Source organism: Hemiscyllium ocellatum, chromosome 1 (genome assembly GCF_020745735.1).
Source record: "Hemiscyllium ocellatum isolate sHemOce1 chromosome 1, sHemOce1.pat.X.cur, whole genome shotgun sequence".
Taxonomy (NCBI): domain Eukaryota; kingdom Metazoa; phylum Chordata; class Chondrichthyes; order Orectolobiformes; family Hemiscylliidae; genus Hemiscyllium; species Hemiscyllium ocellatum.
In genome coordinates, this window is record NC_083401.1 from 12,744,973 (window position 1) to 12,763,489 (window position 18,517).

General features: G+C 46.8%; 1 protein-coding gene across 1 annotated transcript in view; it reads right to left on the reverse strand.

Moving 5' to 3' along the window:
• Window positions 1-572: 572 nt before the first annotated feature.
• LOC132822954 (cytochrome P450 26B1) overlaps window positions 573-18,517 on the reverse strand; it is a 29,861-nt gene continuing 11,916 nt past the window's right edge. Inside the window, exons 3-6 of the mRNA XM_060836444.1 lie at window positions 9,669-9,944; window positions 6,438-6,593; window positions 4,646-4,927; window positions 573-1,703 (exon numbers count right to left, since the gene is read on the reverse strand). Coding sequence (XP_060692427.1) covers window positions 1,311-1,703; window positions 4,646-4,927; window positions 6,438-6,593; window positions 9,669-9,944 — 1,107 coding nt within the window. The 3' untranslated portion in view covers window positions 573-1,310. The remainder of the gene's footprint in view (window positions 1,704-4,645; window positions 4,928-6,437; window positions 6,594-9,668; window positions 9,945-18,517) is intronic.

The following is an 18,517-nucleotide window of genomic DNA, read 5'->3' on the forward strand; positions in this document are numbered from 1 at the left end:
AAAACAGCCCCAGCCTGTTCAGCCTCTCCCTATAGCTCAAATCCTCCATCCCTGGCATCATCCTTGTCAACCTTTTCAGAACACTTTCAAGTTTCACAACATCTTCCGATTGGATGGGCTGAATGGCTTGCTTCCACACTGTAGAGATTCTATGATTCACTTGGCCTGCAGTGTTGTATGCTGTGGCATTGCAAATGTATAGTGAAATACATCTTTAATGTTATGAGGGTTTCTGCCTATCCCACCCTTTCAGACCTTCACTCTCACTGAGACAATCACACCCACAGACTCAAGTTCCCATTTACCGTAACACACAAACACATTCTCTTGCGCATAAACACACACACTTTCTCACACACTCATTCTCTCACACCCAAAAACACACACACAGACACTCGCACAAACGACACTCACTCTCTCACACATAAACAAACACACGCTCACTCTCTCACACACATTCACACAATGTCTAATCACACAACTCCAAGTAAATGATTCTTTTGTTCATTTTTTACTAAAACAATATTTACCAACAGAAAAAAAATAGTTTCTTTTTACACTAGACGCCTAATTGCAATCTTAAAATAAAAAAAAACACAATGACAAATAATCCATGTATAGCTTAAAGATAGGAATAGTACAAATTCAAACCAATTTGTTACTGTTTCTAAGTTTATGCTGAATATAACCAGCATCAGTAATGGATCAACATTCAAAGTGCAAAAGCTGCAACTCTGTTGCAATCTCTATCAAGTTATATACCTAGAATGGTACTCAGAGTAGGTTTATACATATATATACTTTAAGTAGGAACACAGGATATATACGTGTTTTTTTTAAAGATAGTCTTTTGTTTTGATGTCAAATATTTTCTCTTCCACCAACTTTCCTCATTTCTCTCTTCCTGCTTCACTTGTCTCTCTCCAACACAAATCCTCTTCTGACACTTATCTGCCTCCTCCAGTCTCGATCTCTTCGATTTTGTCCAGAAATAAAATTCTTTGCCTTCCCACTCGGAATTCGCTCTGTGTAGCTCTCCTGTGAGATTTTGTTCCTGTCCAAATTCCCTTGCGGAACAGTCTGTGAGTTGGTTTTCCCAAAGGGATGGGGGAGGGAAGGGGGTTGTCCTTTACATCTTGCATGTTAGTTCTTTTTTTTTGCTTTCAAGTCCAGATGCGTTTGCTTTATTGTTGTTGCTTCAGTGAAGGTTTGATGAGGATTGGAGGGAGGTGGGGGTGCAGGGTATGGGGGGGTGGGGGGTAGTTTTTGGGGTGATCAGGGTGGGTGATAGAGTGTTGCAATTGGTTCTGTTACACAGTGGAGCCCAGCATTGTCTCTGTCTCTGGGTCTATCTCGTTCTGGTTGGAATCAAGTCCGGAGAATTTGACTCTCAGCCCGTCCACAGGGTGAACCACCGGCACCGTCAACATGTTGGGGATAGTCCGGGAGGCCAGCTCAAAGCGGCTAGTGCTAGCCAGCTCCATGGCCAGCACCTTCAGGATCAGCTTGGCCAGCTCTTTGCCCAGGCAGCTCCTGATGCCCCCTCCGAAAGGGATGTAGCTGAAGCGGTCACCCTTATTCTCGTCCCGTTCTTCACTGAAACGGTCGGGGTCAAAGACCCCGGAATTCTGGAAGATGGGAGCCGTATCGTGTGTGTCTCGGATGCTGTACAGGACACTCCAGCCTTTGGGAATCTGACACCCCTGAAAACAAAGCCCAGGGAAATAGTTAAACATCCAACTCAAACTTTCTGGCACGACAACAACTACAGCCTGGAAGGCTTGGCTTAGCCGAGTAATAGAGAAAAGAAAGGTTTGCATTTCTATAGCGTCTCTCGCAATCTCAGGATATAGAGCCATACAGCTCAGAAACATTCCTTTTGGTCCAACCAGTCCACGCTAACCATAATCCATGGGCAGCACGGTGACACAGTGGTTAGCACTGCTGCCTCACAGCGCCGGAGAACCCGGGTTCAATTCCTGCCTCAGGCATCTGTCTGTGTGGAGTTTGCTCATTCTCCCCGTGTCTGCGTGGGTTTCCTCCAGGTGCTCTGGTTTCCTCCCACAGTCCAAAGATGTGAATTGGCCATGCTAAATTGCCCGTAGTGTTGGGTGAAGGGGTAAATGTGGGGTGGGTTGCTCTTCGGAGAGTTGGTGTAGACTTGTTGGGCCGAAGGGCCTGTTTCCACACTTTAAGTAATCTAATCTAATATCTAAACAAAAATCCTAAACTAAACAAGTTCCACCTGCCTGTGCTTGATCCATATTCCTCCAAACATTACTTATCCAAATGCCTTTTCAATGTTGTAACTATACTGTCATCCAAACCTTCCTCTGGATGTTAATACCACATCCTGTAGAAGAAAGTTGCCCCTCAATCATTTTTCAATCTTTCTCCTCTCACCTTAATAATATGCCCTCTAGTCTTAAAATCCCCAACCCTACAGAAAAGACATTTGCTATTTGCCTTATGTGTAACCCTCATGACTTTATAAACTTCTATCAAGTCAACCTCCTCAACCTCCTACACCCCAGTGAAAACAGTCCCAGCCTATCCAGCCTCTCCTTATAGCCTCATAGCCTTCCTGGCAACTTCCTGATCAATGTTATCCAAACCCTCGCCAGCTTAATAATATCCTTCCTGTAACGAGGCAACCAGAACTGGATACCCCAAAGCTTTTCACTTCATTATTATTCAGCACTTTTAAAATGTAGTTATCGATGTAATGTAGGAAAGTTTGTAAAATCCTAAACGGTCAAGTAATCTGTTTTATTGATGATGGGCAAAATCAAATTATTTTTGGAATATGTCGGTATTATTTTGAATCTGCCAGAGAGAACAGCTAGCGCTTAATTTCAAGGCCTCATCAGATTGGCAATGCGACAGACACTGAGACTGAGCCCTGTACTGCACTGGACTGTCAGACTCGAGCCTGTGGTAAAAACAATGACTGCAGATGCTGGAAACCAGATTCTAGATTAGTGGTGCTGGAAAAGCACAGCAGTTCAGGCAGCATCCAAAGTGCAGCGAAATCGACGTTTCAGGCAAAAGCCCTTCACCAGGAGAAACGTCGATTTCGCTGCACTTTGGATGCTGCCTGAACGGCTGTGCTCTTCCAGCACCACTAATCCACACTCGAGCCTGTGATCAGAGTGGGTCCCAAAACATGCCCCTTCCCCAACTCCGAGATGAGGCTGCTGGAAACTTAAATACCAACAACACAGCCATAAACTAGGATTCTTTGCTGTAGCATCCCAGACTGGAATGGTATCAGAGGCTTCACCTCCACCAGCACAGCTCAAGGAGCTCAAAATCACTCTAAAAACTGACTTGAATTTGCATCAAAGAAATAGGCTATTTGGCCCAAACTGGTATTTATGTCTTCCCACTTAACCCTACCCTGTTTATCTTCCTCTCTAATTTGCTTATCAACTTTCTCCTGGAAATTAACATTTTTTCTAAATTCACACATAGGAAGAAGGCATTGCGGGCTGAGCCCAGCATTTATTGGCCATCCCTAGTTGCCCCCTTGAGAAGGGGAGGGCGGGGAGGGTAAGTGCCTTCTTGAACTGATGTAGTCCATGTGCTGTGGGTTGACCTACAATGCCCTGAGGGAGGGAATTCCAGGATTTTGACCCAGCAACAGTGAAAGAACGGCGATATATTTGCACATCAGGGTGGTGAGTGGCTCGGAAGGGAACTTGCAGGGGATGGTGTTCCCATGTATCTGCTGCCCTTGTCCTTCCAGACGGAAGTGGTCGTGGGTTTGGAAGATGCTAGCTGTGGATCTTTGGTGAATTCCTGCAGGGTATCTTGTCGATGTATACCCTGCTGCTACTGAGCATGGGTGGCTGGACTGAAGCAGAGTGTCAGATCAGATCTGTAGTAACTACTTTCACTTTCCAATGAAAGATTTTCCTGAATTCCTTATTGAAGTTATTAATGTGAGAACATCAGAAAAATGAGCAGGAGTTGGCCATTCAACTCATGAATCCTGCCTTGGCATTCAATAATGGTGGAATAGATTCTGGTCTTAACTACAGTTTTCTGACATCCCCATATCAGCCAAATACCGACCTAACTCAGCCTTGAATATATCGATGACCCGGCCTTACTGCTCTCTGTTGGAAGGATTTCCACCAACTGACAGCCCTCTAAGAGAAGATATTTCTCCTCATTTCTGTCTTAGATGGGCGATACCTTCTTTTTCCAACTCTGTCCCCTACTCCTAGATTTCCTCATAAGCGTCTTAATTGATTGAATCATTTATAGTCGCTCATTATTTTAACTTCGATGAGTATCTTAGGTTTATGGAATCTAGTCAGAAAGTCACACAGCATACAAAATGCCCTTCAGCCCATTGGATGGGCACCAACCGATCTACACTAATCCCACTTTCCAGCACTTGACCCAAAGTGTTGAATGTTCTGATATTTCAAGTGCTTGATTTTGATTATTTTGATTGCTGTGATGTATCAGCAACTCTGTTATCATTACAGCAAGTGAGCCTTGGGCTTATTGAACTCTATGATAATTCATTTACTGTACAGCACACTGGAAGATTCTACAGCCCTGGGCTCCATGAAGAGAGGTTCTTTTACTTTTTGCTGTGCCTTGTGAAGGGAAGGGCTTGATTTGCACTTACGTCCAACTCAAACGTCTGCAATGCCGTCCTGTAGCCGCCTGAGATCGGTGGAAGCAGACGTAAGACCTCCTTGATGATGCAGTCCAGATACTTGAGGCGTACCACTACAGCCATCCTGGGGGTCTCCTCGCACTTGCAGCCATTGTGAAGGATCCCATTACTCCTCAACTCTTCCCGCAGTTTCTCCAGGACCAGAGGGTGCTGCAGGAGCTCGTAGATGAGTGATGTCGTCGCACTCGAGGTAGTTGCGAAGGCAGCGAAGATCAGTTCCACTGTAGATTCCTGAGGTAGGGAGGTGACACATTGAGAATGACATTAATTTTTTTCTCAGAGAGACAGGTCCTTCTGCCCAGCTAGTCTGGGTCTCTGAAATGAGGAGGAATTTCTTCTCTCAGAGGGTCATGTGCGTTTGGAACTCCTCGCCACCGAGAGCTGTTGGGGCAGAGTCCTTGTATATATTTAAGGCTGAGATAGATTCTTGGTCCATCGGGGAATCAAGGGTTATGGGAAAGGGCAGAAAAGTGGATGTGGGAAGTGTCAGATCAGCTGTGATGCCAGTGAGGGGCTGAATGGCCACCTCCTGTTCCTATTTCTTATGATCTTAGATGCACATTAGTGCACCACATGAGTCCCTTTTTCACAAAAAATGATTAATTGTTCCAAAGACAGAAGGAAAGAGTTCCTGCTTTCGTGTTTGTCCAAAACGTGGAGAAAATGCAGCTAAATGTGAGGTGATTCACTTTGGGAAGAATAAAAGGAAGGCACCATGGGTCAATGGAAAGATTCTTGGTAGTGTGGGTGTGCAGAGGGATCTTGGAGTCCATGTACATAGATCCCTGAAAGTTGCCACCCTGGTTGATAGTGCTGTTAAGAAGGCATACCGTGTGTTAGGTTAAGGGCTGGACAGGGTAGACACTGTGAAAGGGGGGTGCATGGTGGTTCAGTCGTTAGCTCTGCTCTTCACAGCGCCAGGGACCTGGGTTCGATTCCCGTCTTGGGTGACTGTCTGTGTGGAGTTTGCACATTCTCCCCGTGTCTGTGTGTGTTTCCTCCGGGTGCTCCGGTTTCCTCCCAAAATCCAAAGATGTGCAGGTCAGGTGAATTGGCCGTGCTAAATTGCCCAGAGTGTTCAGGGTAAATGTAGGGGAATTGGTCTGGGTGGGTTACTCTTCGGAGGGTCAGTGTGGACTTGTTGGGCCGAAGGGCCTGTTTCCATACGGTAGTAACATAATGTAATCTAAAAAAAAAATACCAGGGCACAGTCTTGGGATAAGGGGCTGGTCATTTAGGACTGAGATATCCTTGGAATTCTCTACCCTACAATATTGTAAATGCTCAGTTGATGGCTGCAGTCAGGGCTAAGATCAATATATCTGTGGACATCAGGAAAATAAAGGGATATTGACTTCAGGCAAAGATGTGGAGTTGGGTTAAAATACAAATTAACCACCAGCTATTGAAAGTGAAGGAGGCTGAGAGGACCAATGGCATTCTCCTGTTCCTGTTTACTTTATTCTTATCCCATAATATCTCCAATAATTGCAGTCTAATAATCTCACCTTAAAATTGACGAACAATCTCACATCAATTGTCACTTGTGGCAGAGTTACAAATTTCGACCGCGCTTTGTGAGAACATAATGTGGAGGAGCTGGTGCTGGACTGGGAGGGCAAAGTTAAAAATCGAGCTCTGCGTCTCCCAATAGTGGCCAGTTCTGCTTCCAGCTGACACTCCAGCTAATGGTACGCATGTGGTATTTTTGTTGGGAATGGGATATGGGTGAATTTATTACCTTTAGTTCCTGCATGGTGAGCTCTTTCCCTTGTTCCCTGGCACTGTCTATCAGAATGTCCATAGCATCATTGTAATCCTTATCTTCTTTGCACTGCAGTTTTTCACTGATGGCTTTTTCCAGGTATTTGTGAAGATTGTCCCGGGCTCGCATACCCTGTAAGAAGGAGCACCGGTCAACAGATGAGGACATAGTTCGTTCTTTGTTGGTCAAGAGATACATAGGAAGGCAGATTGCTGGGTCTGGGAAGTAACATCTGTACTGGATTATCAGTACAGATACAGTCAGTAACACAGGGCACTGGGGGAGAGGGGTTACTGAGTGACAGTGTGAGAGAACTGGATTAACATCAGTACAGATACAGTCAGTAACACAGGGCACTGCGGGAGAGAGGGGCTTCTGAGTGACGGTGTGAGGAAGCTGGATTAACATCAGTACAGATACAGTCAGTAACATGGGGTGCGGGGAGAGGGAGGTTACTGAGTGACAGTGTGAGGAAGCTGGATTAACATCAGTATAGGTACAGTCAGTAACACAGGGTGCTGGGGGAGAGGGGTTACTGAGTGACAGTGTGAGGGAGCTGGATTAACATCAGTACAGATACAGTCAGTAACACAGGGCACTGAGGGAGAGGGGTTACTGGGTGACAGTGTGAGGGAGCTGGATTAACATCAGTACAGATACAGTCAGTAACACAGGGCACTGGGGAGAAAGGGGCTTCTGAGTGACAGTGTGAGGGAGCTGGATTAACATCAGTACAGATACAGTCAGTAACACAGGGCACTGAGGGAGAGGGGTTACTGGGTGACAGTGTGAGGGAGCTGGATTAACATCAGTACAGATACAGTCAGTAACACAGGGCACTGGGGAGAAAGGGGCTTCTGAGTGACAGTGTGAGGGAGCTGGATTAACATCAGTACAGATACAGTCAGTAACACGGGGTGCGGGGAGTGGGAGGTTACTGAGTGACAGTGTGAGGAAGCTGGATTAACATCAGTATAGGTACAGTCAGTAACACAGGGTGCTGGGGGAGAGGGGTTACTGAGTGACAGTGTGAGGGAGCTGGATTAACATCAGTACAGATACAGTCAGTAACACAGGGCACTGAGGGAGAGGGGTTACTGGGTGACAGTGTGAGGGAGCTGGATTAACATCAGTAAGATACAGTCAGTAACACGGGGTGCGGGGAGTGGGAGGTTACTGAGTGACAGTGTGAGGAAGCTGGATTAACATCAGTATAGGTACAGTCAGTAACACAGGGTGCTGGGGGAGAGGGGTTACTGAGTGACAGTGTGAGGGAGCTGGATTAACATCAGTGCAGATACAGTCAGTAACACAGGGCCCTGGGGACAGAGGGTTACTGAGTGACAGTGTGAGGAAGCTGGATTAACATCAGTATAGGTACAGTCAGTAACACAGGGTGCTGGGGGAGAGGGGTTACTGAGTGACAGTGTGAGGGAGATGGATTAACATCAGTACAGATACAGTCAGTAACACAGGGCACTGGGGGAGAGGGGTTACTGGGTGACAGTGTGAGGGGAGCTGGATGAACATCAGTAAGATACAGTCAGTAACACAGGGCACTGGGGAGAGAGGGGTTACTGGGTGACAGTGTGAGGGGAGCTGGATTAACATCAGTACAGATACAGTCAGTAACACAGGGCACTGGGGGAGAGGGGTTACTGCGTGACAGTGTGAGGGAGCTGGATTAACATCAGTACAGATACAGTAAGTAACACAAGGCCCTGGGGAGAGAGGGTTACTGAGTGACAGTGTGAGGGAGCTGGATTAACATCAGTACAGGTACAGTCAGTAACACAGGGCACTGGGGGAGAGGGGTTACTGAGTGACAGTGTGAGAGAACTGGATTAACATCAGTACAGATACAGTCAGTAACACAGGGCACTGCGGGAGAGAGGGGCTTCTGAGTGACGGTGTGAGGAAGCTGGATTAACATCAGTACAGATACAGTCAGTAACACGGGGTGAGGGGAGTGGGAGGTTACTGAGTGATAGTGTGAGGGAGCTGGATTAACATCAGTACAGATACAGTCAGTAACAAAGGGCACTGGGGGGAGAGGGGTTACTGAGTGACAGTGTGAGGGAGCTGGATTAACATCAGTACAGATACAGTCAGTAACACAGAGCACTGGGGTTGGGGGGGAGATGGGTTACTGAGTGACAGTGTGAGGGAGTTGGATTAACATCAGTACAGATACAGTTAGTAACACAGGGCACTGGGGGGAGAGGGGTTACTGAGTGACAGTGTGAGGGAGCTGGATTAACATCAGTACAGATACAGTCAGTAACACAGGGCACTGGGGGAGAGGGGTTACTGCGTGACAGTGTGAGGGAGCTGGATTAACATCAGTACAGATACAGTAAGTAACACAAGGCCCTGGGGAGAGAGGGCTACTGAGTGACAGTGTGAGGGAGCTGGATTAACATCAGTACAGGTACAGTCAGTAACACAGGGCACTGGGGGAGAGGGGTTACTGAGTGACAGTGTGAGAGAACTGGATTAACATCAGTACAGATACAGTCAGTAACACAGGGCACTGCGGGAGAGAGGGGCTTCTGAGTGACGGTGTGAGGAAGCTGGATTAACATCAGTACAGATACAGTCAGTAACACGGGGTGAGGGGAGAGGGAGGTTACTGAGTGATAGTGTGAGGGAGCTGGATTAACATCAGTACAGATACAGTCAGTAACAAAGGGCACTGGGGGGAGAGGGGTTACTGAGTGACAGTGTGAGGGAGCTGGATTAACATCAGTACAGATACAGTCAGTAACACAGAGCACTGGGGTTGGGGGGGAGATGGGTTACTGAGTGACAGTGTGAGGGAGTTGGATTAACATCAGTACAGATACAGTTAGTAACACAGGGCACTGGGGGGAGAGGGGTTACTGAGTGACAGTGTGAGGGAGCTGGATTAACATCAGTATAGGTACAGTCAGTAACACAGAGCACTGAGGGGAGAGGGGTTACTGAGTGACAGTGTGAGGGAGCTGGATTAACATCAGTACAGATACAGTCAGTAACACAGAGCACTGAGGGGAGAGGGGTTACTGAGTGACAGTGTGAGGGAGCTGGATTAACATCAGTACAGATACAGTCAGTAACACAGAGCACTGGGGGGAGAGGGGTTACTGAGTGACAGTGTGAGGGAGCTGGATTAACATTAGCGGAGATATAATTTTGATTGCAGAATTCTATCCTTAAGCAACCTACCTTCCTGTAACCGCTAAATGGAAAGTCTAGAGGTAAGGAGAACAGGTTGGCGACAAGTTGTTCAAAGCTTTCCGATAAGAGGTTCAGTTCAGTCTCAGATACACGGAATCCCAGTAAGACCCAGACTGCGATCCGGAAGGTGAGCTTCTTGGCTTCATGGTAAACGGTGATGGGCTCCCCACTGCTGCTCCAGTCTCGAATACCATCCTGAATGGCTTGCTGGATCTTGGGAAGGTAGCATTCCAGGGCATAATGGCTGAAAACCTTGGCAAAGATCTGGGAATTAAAAGATAAATCAACAGAGATTTTAGATCTTTCTCCATAGGCCAGCATCACAGTCAGGATCAGCATTTACTGCGCAGTTTTAACACAGATGGGAAGTTAGGAATCAACATCTGCTGCATAGGGACATGGACCAGCTAAAGAGGATGGGTTTCTGTCCCTAAGAGACATTACTGAAACTGATGAGTTTTCACCACAATTAGATATTCCCTTTTCCCCCGAACTGACACTAATCAATGCAGAAAGGGAACAGGGTAAATTTTAATCAGCCTTACTGATAAATGCTCTCATTCGCTGACTTCAAAGATTGCTGTTTTAAATTCAGAACATTACTGAATGGGACTGATCTTGCAGATGCTGTTTCATTTCCGGGTTTTGTTCTGAAACACTGAGTTCCTCGGGTAAAATTAATCTCCCGTGGAAAGATCCCAATGGCCACGGTGGTGAAATGACTCAGATCCCCAGCTTGGGAAAAGCTCAGTCTTTTCAACGTTCCCAACTCACTCTGCTGAAGTGCGGGGGGAGTGAGGGATACAGTGCGGGGGGAGTGAGGGATACAGTGCGGGGGGAGTGAGGGATACAGTGCGGGGGGAGTGAGGGATACAGTGAGGGATACAGTGAGGGGGGAGTGAGGGAGGAGTGAGGGATACAGTGAGTGGGGAGTGAGGGATACAGTGAGGAGTGGGTGAGGGATACAGTGAGGAGTGAGTGAGGGATACAGTGTGGGGCGAGTGAGGGATACAGTGAGGGCGAAGTGAGGGATACAGTGAGGGGGGAGTGAGGAGTGAGTCAGGGATACAGTGAGGGGGGAATGAGGGATACAGTGAGGAGGGAGGGAGGGATACAGTGAGGGGGGAGTGAGGGATACAGTGAGGGGAGAGTGAGGGATACCATGAGGAGTGAGTGAGGGATACAGTGTTGGGGGAGTGAGGGATACAGTGAGGGGGGAGTGAGGGGGGAGTGAGGGATACAGTGAGGGGGGAGTGAGGGATACAGTGAGGAAGGAGTAAGGGATACAGTGTGGGGGGAGTGAGGGATACAGTGAGGGGGAAGTGAGGGATACAGTGAGGGGGGAGTGAGGAGTGAGTCAGGGATACAGTGAGGGGGGAGTGAGGGATGCAGTGAGGGGGGAGGGAGGGATACAGTGAGGGGGGAGTGAGGGATACCGTGAGGAGTGAGTGAGGGATACAGTGTGGGGGGAGTGAGGGACACAGTGAGGGGGGAGTGAGGGATACAGTGAGGGGGGAGTGAGGGATACAGTGAGGGGGGAGTGAGGGGGAGGGAGGGATACAGTGAGGGGGGAGTGAGGGATACAGTGAGGAAGGAGTAAGGGATACACTGAGAGGGGAGTGAGGGAAACAGTGAGGGGAGAGTGAGGGGAGAGTGAGGGATACAGTGAGGAGCGAGTGAGGGATGCAGTGAGGGGGGAGTGAGACATACAGTGGGGAGCGAGTCAGGGATACAGTGAGGTGGGAGTGAGGGATACAGTGAGGGGGAAGTGAGGAGTGAGTCAGGGATACAGTGAGGGAGGAGTGAGCGATACAATGAGGGGGGAGTGGGGGATGCAGTGAGGGGGAGGGAGGGATATGGTGAGGAGGGAGTGAAGATACAGTGAGGGGGGAGTGAGGGATACAGTGAGGGGGGAGTGAGGGATACAGTGAGGAAGGAGTGAGGGATTCAGTGAGGAGGGAGTGAGGGATACAGTGAGGAAGGAGTAAGGGATACAGTGAGGTGGGAGTGAGCGATACAGTGAGGGGGGCAGAAGGGATTCAGTGAGGGGAGGAGTGAGAGATACAGTGAGGGGGGGAGTGAGTGATACAGTGAGGGGGAAGTGAGGGATACAATGAGGGGGAAGTGAGGGATACAGTGAGGAAAGAGTGAGAAATACAGTGAGGGGGAGGGAGGGATACAGTGAGGGGGGAGTGAGGGATACAGTGAGGAGTGAGTGAGGGATACAGTGAGGAGTGAGTAAGGGATAGTGAGGGGGAGGGAGGGATACAGTGAGGAGTGGGTGAGGGATACAGTGAGGAGTGAAGTGATGGATACAGTGAGGAGAGAGTGAGGGATACAGTGAGGAGAGAGTGAGGGAAACAATGAAGAGGGAGTGAGGGATGAGTGAGGAATGAGTGAGGGATACAGTGAGGAGAGAGTGAGGGATACAGTGAGGGGGAGGGAGGGATACAGTGAGGAGACAGTGAGGGATACAGTGAGGGTGAAGTAATGGATACAGTGAGGAGAGAGTGAGGGATACAGTGAGGGGGAGGGAGGGATACAGTGAGGAGAGAGTGAGGGGCATTGGGGGTTAGAGAGAGAAGGAATTTGGGATATAGTGAAGAGGGATTGAGGGTTTTGTGAGGAGGAATTGAAGGGATATTATGAGAAATATTTGAGGATACTACAAAGAAGGATTGAGGGATAAAGTGAGGAGGGAGTAAGGGACATAGTCAGAAGAGATTGAGGGATATAGAGAGGGGGAATTAAAACACAGTGAGGAGGGGTTGAGGGACACAAAGAGAGGATTGAGGGATATATCGAGGATATTTAGTGAGGACAGTAAGGAGGTATTGAGGGATAAAGTGAGGAAGGATTGAGGCATATAATAAAAAATATTTGAGGGTGTAATGAGGAGGGATTGAGGGATACTGAGAGGAGAGATTGAGATTATAGTGAAGGACTAGAGAGGAAGGCTGACAGATTCAGATATAGAGAGATATGGGGAGAGGATTGAGGGATACAGCGGGGAGAGATTGAGGAATACAGATAGGAGGACTGAGGGATATAGTGTGAATGTGGATAGTTAGTAAATCTATGAAAAATGCATGGAATGTTTGGCGAAAGGCCTGTTATTTTTTTCCGTGATGCTAGAGTAAGTGCTTCTGATGTCAATCATTCATTGTTTATGGAGGAGAATGAGAACGGTAGGGAGAGTGCATACTGGGAGCACTCAGACTCAGAGAGGAATGGAATAATTCAGCTGCCGACCTTTAAAAACAGCCTCAGTGTAGGTGGTTTTCCTGGTCTCAGAATAGGTAAGATTTTCCTGGCCCTGTTTCTATACATTTATATAATTCACTTTCAGCTGTCTGCTGTTCAAAGAATCTCCAGGTTCCCTTTTAGCCTCAGACTGGCTCCACCCATCCCTGCCACAAAGTAAATCAATCCCATTTTTCTCAATTATAAAGCTGGCTCTATGTCCTTGCATTGAGATATTTGACTGACACTGTTAAATAATAAAGACACCAGTGTGCACAGTAGCGTTTGGGAACTGTTGCCATGTGTCACGGCAATGATTAAGCAAGTAAAATGAATTGTAGACAGCAAAAGAGCTGGCAAAGGTTATAGATGACAGGACTGATAAAAAACAAAGCATCAACTGGTGAGGACACCACTGTATGTACCGTCTTACTTTAAGGCAGTTCTCAGTGGAAGGTGCCATATTCTTACACTACAGGCTTATAACATAACACAATGCCATCTCAAAGTGCAACACACTGCAAGCTGTCAACATATCATTTAGTGTCACACTGCAGCATTTTGTAGGTTTGTAATAAAACACACTGGAGACTTCCAATGTGACACACTGCAATGTAACTGCTGTAAATCTGCACTGTAATATGAATACTTGCATCCTAACACCCTGTAAACTCTGACTGTGACTGTCCACATCTGCCCATCAGACGGAGAGAAATAGAAGCAGGATTGTACCCATTCAGTCCCTTACACATGCTCTACAATTTAACATGACCACGTCTGAGAGAACACTTGGATGCCTTTTACTGACTCTATCCCTGTAACCCATTCCTAATCAGAAATCTATTAATTTCTACATTGAACATTCTCAAAGACTGAGCTTCCATAGCGCTCTGGGATAGACAATGCCAAAGATTCACAGCTCTCTGAGTGAACAAAAATTCTCCTTGGCTCAATCTAAAGGACATTCCCGTCATTTTTAAATTGTGTGCCCTGGTTCCTGGACTCCCTGACCAAACAAATACCTTTGGGAGAACGTGAGGACTGCAGATGCTGGAGATCAGCGCTGAAAATGTGTTGCTGGAAAAGCGCAGCAGGTCAGGCAGCATCCAAGGAGCAGGAGAATCGACGTTTCGGGCATGAGCCCAATATCTTCTCAGGAATGGTCACTGAACCCAAAGCATTAACTCAGACTTCTGTCCACAGATGTTGCCAGAACTACTGAGCAATTTTCAGCAATTTCGGTTTCTGTGCAGAGAAACATCTTGCCGGCACTTTGTTGATCCCTTTAAGGATTTTGCTGTTTGTTTAAAATTTATTCACGGAATAAGGGTATCACTTGTCGGGCCAGCACGTATTGACCCTTCCTAATTGCCCAGAGGGCAGTTAAGAGTCAACCACATTGCTGTGGGTCTGGAGTCACATGTAGGCCAGACCAGACAAAGATGACAGTTTCCTTTTCTCAAGGGCATTAGGGAACTAGTTTTTTTTCCCTAACAATTGACAATATCATCATTAGACTCAATTCCAAATTTTCATTGAATTCAAATTCCACCATCTGGCATGGTTGGATTCGAACCCAGGTCCCCAAAACATTGCCTGGGTCTCCTAGTTAGCAGTGCAGCAATAATACAACTGTGTCACTGCCTCGCCAATTAGCTCGCCATTTATTCTTCAAAACTCTAGAGAATACAGGCACACTTTGTCCAATCTCTCTTCACTGGACAGTCCAACCATCCCAGGGATAGGTCTGGTGAGACCTCCCACTTTGGCAATGATGACTTTTCTGAGACAAGGAGAATAATACCATACACTCTATTCCAGGTATAGTGCAACTCTTGTACAATTGGAACAAGACTTCACTACTCCTGAACTCAAATCTTCTTTTGATAAAGGCTAACATTCCATTAGCCTTGCTTCTGATCTTAAAGTAGGATAAAAGGCTGGCACAACATCGAGGGCCGAAGGGCCTGTACTGTGCTGTACTATTTTACATTCTGTGTTAGCTTACTACACTTACATGTTAGCCTTCAGTGAATTATCACCAAGAATATCTAGGTCCTTTTGTATATCTACACTTACCAACCTCATTATTTCAAAAATATTCTGCTCAACCGTTCCCCATCTACGTGGATAACATTTTTACACATTAAATTCCATCTGCTGTGTTCCTGCCCATTCATTGTGGGTGTCCAAATCCTCCTGAAAACATTTTACATCTTCCTCACAACTCACATTCCCACTGAGTTTACCATCACAAATTTGGAAATTTTGTCCCCACTTCAAGTATTGATGTATATTGTGAACAGCTGGAACCTACGAACCGATCCTTATGACACCACACTAGTCACAGCCAATATGAGAATGATCCATTTATTCCTACTGTCTGTTGTCTGTCTGTTAATCAATCCTTAAACCTTGCCAGTATACACCTCTGTAAATCACCTTAAATCAGTGCCTCCGGTAATTCACCTCTCCACGCACATACATGCACACACACTCGCACTCACATACACTCTCACACAAGCACATGCACACTCACATAAACACACATGCACACAAAGACTCACACACACACACACACACAAAGACTCACACACACACTCTCACACAAACACATGCACACTCACATAAACACACACAAAGACTCACACACATACAAAGACACACACTCACATAAACACACGCACACTCACATAAACACACACACACGCATGCATGCATACAAACACTCACACACACGTGCACACAAACACACATACATACACACATGCAAAGCCACACAAACATGTACACAAATACACACACATTCACATACACACAAACACATGTACACAAACAAAAGCACATACACACACACGTGCACACACACACACAAATATACACACACACACCCCACGCCTGCACACACTCTCACACAAATGCTCACACAAATACACACACACATACTCACACAAACACATGCCTCACACCCACACATGCGCACAAACACACATCCACTCACACAAATGCACGCGTGCACACACAAACACACAAACGCTCACATACACACACTCACATTCGCACACACACTCACACACACAGTCACATATACACACACACACCACACTCTCTCTCACACACACACACACCACACTCACACATACACACACACTCACACACACACACACCACACTCACACAGTCACACACACACACACACACACCACACACACACACACACACTGGTGGCATAGGAAAGGGAGCTTTCTGTCAGGAAGAATGTTGGAAAGTTTAAAAGAAAACAAGAAATTATTTTCTTTCTGAATTCACAATTCAAATAATTCATCCAATCTCTCTCAGTCGCCTCCGAAAGGGAATTGGATTGAAAAGGAAACATTTGCTGGACTTAGATAGGGAAAAATCAGAGGGGAGAAGAGCCAATTGGAGAGGCCTTTCAGCGTGTTAGTATGGGTAAAATGGCCTTACTAATGCTATGAGATTCCATCACAGCCCACAGCCTGGAAGTATTTATTTTCTGGTGGCTTTACTAACAATTTTTTGCTGAGCTTGGTTCCTTTCTGACACTTGATGGGAAATTTACTCCTTAATTTAGCCCAGAGCTCATCCCAAATCTGCTACTTGATGCAGCAGCTCCCCCATGTTGTAATGTACTGCCATTACAGCCTCCTCGCAGACTTTGGCACCATTGCAGTTTTGCACAAACTGATGCCAGGGATGGGAGCTGGTACTGTGCCTAGCTCTGACTGACCAAGTCGCAAATGTGCCATTTGCCTGCGCCCACCTCAAAGTTTAGACCAGTCCAATCCTAGAGAGTTAGACGCTGCAGAACTGGGGCAGGAGTTCCACCTGATTTAGCGTGTTGTAGATTCAGGTACCAACACCATAAGACCATAAGACCATAAGACATAGGAGTGGAAGTAAGGCCATTTGGCCCATCGAGTCCACTCCGCCATTCAATCATAGCTGATGGGCATTTCAACTCCACTTACCAGCGTTCTCCCCGTAGCCCTTAATTCCTCGAGACAACAAGAATCTATCAATCTCGGCCTTGAAGACATTTAACGTCCCAGCCTCCACTACACCCTGTGGCAATGAATTCCACAGGCCCACCACTCTCTGGCTGAAGAAATGTCTCCGCATTTCTGTTCTGAATTGACCCCCTCTAATTCTAAGGCTGTGTCCACGCGTCCTAGTCTCCTCGCCTAATGGAAGCAATGACCCGTGGACACCCCAGGATTTGACCATGTAACACCACCTGTCTCTCCCCAGTGCAGTGCTGAGGGAAGCATTACACTGTCAGAAGTAACATCTGTAAGAACGAAACCTTGTCCCACTGTCCCTGCTCAATACACCGATCTGACGAAGGGCAGATGATCTGGCAGTTTGCACACTGCTATCGGAGGGAGCTTGCTGGGCTGAAGCTGACTGCTGCTCCTTTCTCCAACTCAATCGCGGGTGTGGGCATTGCTGGCTAGGCCAGTATTTGTTGCCCAGAGAGGAGTCAGACTGGGTAAAGACAGCAGGTTGCCATTTCGAAAAGGACATTCCTCGACCAAATTGGTATCAACCACAGCCCGTGGGAGGCAGCGGTTCAAGGAGGCAGCTGATCACCATCTTCTCAAGGGGCAACTAGGGACGGGCAATAAAAAGTGCTGGCCAGCCAGCGACTCCCACTTCCTACAGGTGAAGAAAGAAAATGGTTTTGCGATCGTTATTAGACTTGCGATTCCAAATTTTAATTGACTTCGGATTCAACCATGGTGGAATTCAAATCCCGTTCATTGCCTTGATCACTGGATCAATATATCTACTGGTAAAATCACTTGACCATCACCTTCTACAGCAGTAACCACACTGAAACATCCTAAGTTTGAGAAAGACATCCTGCCTGCAGGTATAATGTCAATCTCCTTTATTACAGAAATTGAGGAAAAGCATTGAGAACCATCAGCCCAAAAACCCTGTTCCTCACACGGACTGCTCTCGAAATTCTATGTGGCCCATGTCAGCCTCTATCATTTGAGTTAGATGCAATAGGAACATGGTTCTGAAGTTCATACTTTAGGCCCCAATTGATGCACTTAAGCAGCCCATTCCAACAAAGGCTTTGAGCCTCCCACTGTGCGCCACTTAGCTGAAATCTGGATGATGTCATGTGTTCTTAATAAAGGCATACCCCCAAATGACTGCTTTTTGTGGGTTTATAGTTATTGGCCCATCAGTTCATGCTCTCCCTGGTGCTTAAGTCATTTTATACACCACCATTTGACAAAATAGGCTCAGCCAAACCGTGGCGCCAAGTCAGAGTGTGCCCATTGAAGGAATCCATATTTCATTCAGGGAAAAGAGAGCATGCAGACTGAGGAGACACATAAATGAGAGGGAGAAAGGGGAAGCCTCGTATTGAACCAGCAATTGCTGGAAATTTTCAGCAGGTGAAGCTCAGACTTTGTGAAAGAAATCTGGAAATTTACAGTCCACTGATGATCATGTGACCATTGTCAATTGTCATTGAAACCCCATCTGGTTCATTAATGTCCTTTAGGGAAGGAAACTGCCATCCTTATCTGGTCTGGCCTACATGTGACTCCAGAC